Source organism: Galeopterus variegatus, unplaced genomic scaffold (genome assembly GCF_000696425.1).
Source record: "Galeopterus variegatus unplaced genomic scaffold, G_variegatus-3.0.2 Scaffold8664, whole genome shotgun sequence".
Lineage (NCBI taxonomy): Eukaryota > Metazoa > Chordata > Mammalia > Dermoptera > Cynocephalidae > Galeopterus > Galeopterus variegatus.
The window spans coordinates 31,749-38,640 of record NW_007734775.1 but is presented as its reverse complement, the minus strand read 5'-3'; the positions used below and the strand labels follow the sequence as shown (position 1 = coordinate 38,640).

At 45.6% G+C, this 6,892-nt stretch overlaps 1 protein-coding gene across 1 annotated transcript in view; it reads right to left on the bottom strand.

The window, feature by feature from the left end:
- Nucleotides 1-237: 237 nt before the first annotated feature.
- LOC103608647 (protein FAM110C-like) overlaps nt 238-6,892 on the bottom strand; it is a 7,889-nt gene continuing 1,234 nt past the window's right edge. The window contains exons 2-3 of the mRNA XM_008593053.1: nt 6,459-6,883; nt 238-2,710 (exon numbers count right to left, since the gene is read on the bottom strand). Coding sequence (XP_008591275.1) covers nt 6,485-6,883 — 399 coding nt within the window. The 3' untranslated portion in view covers nt 238-2,710; nt 6,459-6,484. The remainder of the gene's footprint in view (nt 2,711-6,458; nt 6,884-6,892) is intronic.

The window sequence follows — 6,892 nt, the reverse complement described above, 5'->3', positions numbered from 1 at the left end:
ACAAAGTGCTAAATATTCAAAACTTGTTTTTACGGCATTCTGTCTCCAGGAGAGTTGGAGACGTCAGGCACCACGCAACCCACCTGGGTCGCGTCTTGGACCGCTTTCCTTGTTTCTACTAATACGTTGATGAGATGATGTTCAAGAAGAAAAGGGAGAAAACAAAATATATGTGTAATTATAATAAGCATACTCTTGCTTCAAATTTTTCACATTGTTCAAACTCACAAATCAATATTAATAAGTGATAAAAATTCTTTATTTCTTTAATACAGAATATGTAATATTTGCACTCCAGTTGCAAGCAGTGTGTAGAAAAACTCTATTTAGAAACTTCTAAAACAATTGTCAGGCATGTTTTTTTATGGCATCACCAACTATAACCACAGCACTGAACTTTGAACCTACTGAAAAGAGCCAATGCCCATTGAAACCTCCTTCTTATTTCACTGTCAATGATCAGTAGTTTAAAAACCACATATATATGTACATGTATACATACATATAATGAGGAAACTTTCTAGTCACGTGAATACCTTTCAGTCTGAGGCACTGCAAATCCTCACCCGCATATTAATGAAAAAGACTGCTGCCAAGTTATTTTCCTTGCTTTAACCATCATTTTTTTCCATTTTGTTTAATCACGTTATTTTATATGCTATTCTTTCACGGACAGATCAAAGTACTTTGTAGCGGCAACTACTGCTCGACCTTGGGAAAAGCACTTACAAGCTTCCCATCTGGATTGAGCCACAGTGTTTGATTTTCTTCAGTCGCTCAGCAAATTGGGGCGGTTCAGGTTTAGGAAAGGACTTGTCATGTCTAAGCACATACTCAAGACATGAGGCTGAGCGCGAGTCTACGTGGAAAGGAAGCAGAATGTGCTCACTGCTCTGGAGCCTGGTGCCACCCTGCTCCCCTATTCCTCATGCCCCATCTCCGATATCTTCTCCAGAATTGCTCTCCTCTTTGACATTGTCTTTTTTTTTTTTAAAAACTAAGTGCAATACAGTGAGCAGCCAAATAGCAGCATTTTCAGAGGAATGACTGGGAAAACATTCCTACAGCAGAGAACCCGCTGTTTGAGTCTGAGTCTACATTTAGACAAAGCCTCCAAAAATGTGTATCTGGGACTTACTTGAAAACAAATCACTATGGTACTGAGCACTGTGCAAGACCACTTGCACTCTAAAGACAAAAGTTCAATTAAACAATATATACAAAAAGATGACCAAGGAGAAAATGATTTAAAATTATTATATTGATAAAAATTAAAACGATATGAAGTAAAGGAAAACTACCTGAAGACTGATAACTGTGTAAAAATAAATATTCGAGTAACACACAGACCTAATCTCACAGTAAAAGTTACAAAAATTTAATACAATATTAAACAAATACATAACTATAGCAAAATGGAATGCTTTATAAAATATTTTACCACTGGGAAACACATTTCTCTCCCCTCCATATTCTTCTCTCTAGTAATTTTGTCCCTAAAGAGATATATTTTGATGAAACATGGTAAACTTTGAAAGAGTTAGCTAAGTTCCACATTTTCTTTGTGTTGTGAATCTGAAATCTACTTACTCTGGGTGTCATGAGCAAGTTCAGACTTAAGGTCACAATAACTCTTTACGCACCTTCTGATCATAGAGTCTCCCAGACAGCCAGAGGCTGCCCCTTGTTTTAAAATGTAACTTTTGCAGAAAACTGTGAACTGGTGCCAGATTTGGGGATGGTTACATGATATGTAGAGGTGCGAGTTGGACCAAAGGACTGTGAAAAGTCCCGGCCCTCAGATGCCCAAGTTCTGTATAAACTAAGGTTTCCGTCCTTCTTGGAGGCTGGGAACAAGAGAACTGTGCAGGTATAGTGGAATGCTGCTATTGGTCTGATGAAAGGAAAAACTCCAAGATTTTTCTGCCATTTCTCAAGAAACTGTCCAGGTGCAATAAAATAGCAGTATCTCAGCTGTAACTTATCTTTTAACGGGTACTTCCACAAGCCCAAGACCCTATGCATACTGGCATAAACAGAATGACCTCGTAGGCCTCAAGGGACTTTAAAAGTGCTTTCTGACTCATTCAAAAAGACAATCAGTCATATAGTTTGGGCATTAAGTGTCGTTTACAGAACTGTAATGCTTTGGAAACGGGTCTGTGTATGGTATGTGTGAGTCTGCAGGCTGTAGTATTTAAACAGAATACACCTTCTTGTGAATTGCAGAACTTTGATTTAAATGGTGTCATTAAGTCCAGGACGGTAGGAAGGAGTAAATACCCTGACATTCAGGCCTGATCTTCATACTCTTCACCTTTAAAAAAAAAAATCAACTGAGACATTGTTAAAACACTTCACAGCATCTCTTTTGCCAGCAAGTCGGTCAAAAAGATGTCCCTGAAAATACTTCCGAACAGCTTTTCCCTTTCCCGCTGCCGTCTGGAAGCAGGGACAGACCCTCTAACAAGGAAAACGTCTCTCAGTGCTTGGCTGCTATGACAGTCCTAATTCTGCTAATTTTCAAGGTCTGTGTTCCCATCTCCTCCACAGCATTTCAAACCTTCTGAAATCACCTTAGCTTTGTCGGTGGGGTGCTTTATTCGTGGGAAAGCAGCAATCACGTGGTCGCCCGGGCACAGTGGGCAAATGGCCTTGGGTCCCAAGTCACACTTCAGGCATCCCCATCATCGAAGGGAAGTTTTACTTCCTGATGAGCAAAGAAAAAACGGTGAATCGATTTCAGTCTAGGCAAAAGTTATGAAACCAAACATTATACTACTAAGTCTGGTCCTCATAGTCTTCGGTTTTGTGATTTTCTGTGCATTTTAAAACAACTCTTTTTTGCATTTTAAGCTTGGAAAACAAGTTGGTAGCTTTACTGTAGGCAGCTCTCACCTGATTTCTCTAGCAGAACAAATCACCTCCCTACGGGCTTCTTTCTAGACTTCTGAAATTTTTCTTTGCCTCCAACTACTCATGGGGCAGTTCAAAACCAGTTCTTTGAATGCTGGTAAGGCCAGTGCTAAGTACCACAGAGTTGGACAACAGAACTGAAAACAAGGCAGGCAGCCCAACTAAATATTTGAAAGCAAACAGATTCCACCCTTTTCAAATACCGATCTCTCTAAAAGGCCCAGGTGCTTGCCAAAAGACAGGGAAGGGTAGCCGTATGGTGACGCAAGTCACTTTATCTAAAATGTGCTCCTAACTGGTAACTGCAGAGCTTCCCAGAAGAGCCAAAAAAGAAAGGAGCAGAAAGGCTGCGTGTCCCCAGCTTATCTACTCTGTACTCCCACAGCATCTTTGCAAATCTGAGACACATTCTGTCCCAGGAGCTTTCAGTGGGCTTCTGCACATACCCTTTTTTATACAAGGGAAATGTGAAGATAGCTGTGGAATATATAAATATTTCTGCCTTGAAATTAAATAATATTTATCTCTAATTATCCTAAAGGAAAAGTTACCATTTTTTTACACCAATATTAACACCAACAACATATATTCTATGCAAAAGACAGAAAACCAGAAGGACCTAAATTCTGGCAAGTTCCCAATTGGAAGAACTGAAGGACAGGAAGATGACTAAATATCAGCAAGGGAAGAGCAGTTTTCTTGAATTACACTCTGGGAAGCAGAATCCCGCAATCACCTGTGTGTAACCATCTGTCACTCACAGGTCCCCAGTGGACTGGCATGCAGATTCCATGAGTCATTCTCCATTTCTACAATTCTCAGTTTTGAAAAGCAAATATTTTCATCCCATGGGGTAAGAACTTTATGAACTTGTTACTTAGTTCTGGATGGGTTATTTTTACTGCACTTTATAAACTATATCTACCAAGAGGACAAAAACCTCCATGTAAAATATATTTGTTTTTCCTTTCACTTGGAAAGCCTACCTTTTTTCCTATCAAATTTTCTGAAGTTTTCATGAAATCCTAAAAGGAATCCTTACAGATAGCAGCACAAATGTCATGGTAAACTAGAGAAAAGCATGGCTTGAATTTTTGCTTTTGCATCTTCCAGAAGTCATAAAGCTGGTCTCAGGACAAGTGACTCCCGGTGTGGGTGCTGAGTCCTGCCTGGCTCTGCTGGCTGCTCCTCAGAGGAATGTGGGGGACTTCTGAAGGGGACTGTGGTCACAAGCTAGAGAAAGCTCAGGAAACTCATTTCCTCCTCGCAATCCTCCAAGCAGCCAGGCAGCAGGTCTCCTGCATTGCCGCCCGAAGAATGCACGCTATGTTTTGGGTCTAGGGGAGTAAATCTGTGTGGTAAATCTTTACAGTTCTGGTGACTGCCAATGCCATACGAAAACCAGGACAGGATCTGTGTCACTGTCCCAAGCTCTGAGCAATAACACTCAGAACAAAAGGGATTAATGTGGAGGGAGAAATAAGGCGAGGGAAGCCCTTGAACTCTGGTCTCCTGTATCGTTCACCCTGAGTCCTTTCCCAGACCTGTCCCCACCTTCCCTCCTGTTTCAACCACTTCTCCCTGTCATGAAGGTGAAAGTTCTCACGGGCTAACAAATCTTCTCATGCTTTTCATAGCTTCAAACCTGAAAGGGTTTTGGAAAGGTCACTTCATAGATTAAATCCTAAATTCTCTTTCAGGTCACTATTTTGACATTGGAGCACTGGAGATGGGGACAGGTCTGGGTCTGGAAGGATCAGAGAGCCTTCATGCCTTCGTTTTGGGTGAGTGTGTGTTGTCAGGTTTTATTTCATTTTGTTTGCAAGTCATCTTGCTACCTCAGCACTGTTTACACCAACAGTTCTGCCTTCTGGCTGCATGGCTCTGATTACCTGGAGGGAACCTAGTCATCAATTTACTTTTCACATAACCCAGTAGAAAATTTTTTGTCTGTCTTCCTTTTCCAGGCTCTAGTCATGGGACGCAGATGCACAGGTTGCTAACTCTACAGAGTGTGCAAGTCACGGAGTCTGGAAGCCGCCTGCCCGTCTCCCTCACGGTCATGGACAGAGGGACCCTGGTCCAGGTGTGGGAGTCGCTCGCTCACAGAAGCAGCTCTGATTCTGTCCTGGTGCTCTGTCTGTCCCCAACACTCTCCTCCACACCACGGCGCTTGCGGTGGCATCGTGGGAACAACCTTGCCCACATCCACTCATCTCAGATCCAAAAGACAGCTTGTGAAAAATAAAATAATATTGCTTTTTAAAAAATTTCGACTGCCTCTGTACATTCTTTGGGGACTTACGGGTGGCATCGTGGGAACAACCTTGCCCACATCCACTCATCTCAGATCCAAAAGACAGCTTGTAAAAAATAAAATAATATTGCTTTTTAAAAAATTTCGACTGCCTCTGTACATTCTTTGGGGACTTACACTAGTGGAAATCAAATCTTTGATAAATTATAAGCAAGACCTTAAGTCCTGAGCCTTCTGAGCTCAAGACAGACTAAATTTACATCTAGTCATGAATTCTCACGTCTGTACTAAGGAAACGGCCATTCAGAGAGGATATGGGCCTTGCCTTAGTGCTCTGACACAGGAGAGCTGTGACAAACATCTGCGCGGCCTGCGCCACGGTTCCACAGGGGACACAGCGTCTTCATTCTATTTATCTCAACGGCACACAAAATAACTTCGTCTTGTGAATTTTTAAAAGTGTATAGCAAGTCGTCATCAAAGGGTAAGAGGAAAAACGACGTTACAAAGTTTAAATCCTTGGTTCTTAAAGAGAACCCTAGCAAGGTGCCTTTCGTCACTGCACGCAGAGGGTGACAGTGCACACTCCTCAGCTGCTCCGGGACAAGCACAGCAGCAGCAGATCTCGAGGTCGATTCTGTGCTGCGGGTTGTTCAAGAGGAATAAACGTACCCCCTGTGTTGTCATCAGGGCAGACAGAACTACAGAGTCACAGCAGTTTAGAGCTCGGGCACATCATGGACAGTCTAGTCCAATCCCCCAGTTCAACGACCTGAAGCTGTCAAAACAATTTAGATAAAATTTAGCCAAATAAAGATCTTTCCTTGCAAAATGAATGCCCAACTGCCGACGAGATCCGTGACGTTCTCCCCGCTTTGGTAAAGATCCCGGGGAAATGCAGGGAGCGCCCTGCGGGCCGGAGCTGGAGGCAGCGCCCGCCTGGGGCGCGCAGGGGCCGCAGCTCCCAGGCTCGCCGGTCCCCGCGTCCCGGAGCGGGGGCTCCCGGCGAGTTTGCACAGGAAAGGATAAGGCCGGGGTGTGAGGCTGCTGACAGCATCTCGCAATTCTGATTTCTTCTGTTCCCACAATAATGAGCCAACCAGGGCGGTGCTAACCGACACCGTCACCTTCAGGCAGTGGGATGCAGCACAGACAGAGACAAGGGGCGGACCCGCAGCCTCCGCCGCTCAGTCTCGGGTCCTCGAACGCAGCGCACCGAGCTCTAAACGCTACGCATCCGCTGTGAGCAGCCTCCATCCAACCTGTGCCCTCTCCAGCCACGTACCTCCGCTCCTGGCGCCCCGCGGGCGGTCACGCCGGGCCCTGCAGCCCCTGCGTCTCCCGGGCCTTCTTGCAGGTGTACAGCCACCTGATGATGCGGGCGTTCCGCTCGATGACCGAGGTGGTGCTGGGCACCTGCTCCGCCAGCTCCTCCGCCTGCAGCCCGCGGTCTTCCCCGCTGTGCCCGGAGGACTCGCTGTCGGAAGTGGCGACGCTCACGCTGCGCACCTGGAGGGCGACGGGGTCCCAGCCGGCGGCGAAGTTGTCGCGCCCGAGCGCCTCCAGCACGTCCGGCTCCAGGCCGCAGAACTGGAAGAACGCGTCGGACTCGGCCGAAGTCTTGGCGTGGCGGTCGCCGAGGTCCGGCTGCGGGCGCGGCGGCCCCCCACGCGCCACCACCCGCGGTCCCCCACGCGCCGCCACCCGCGGCTCGGGGCC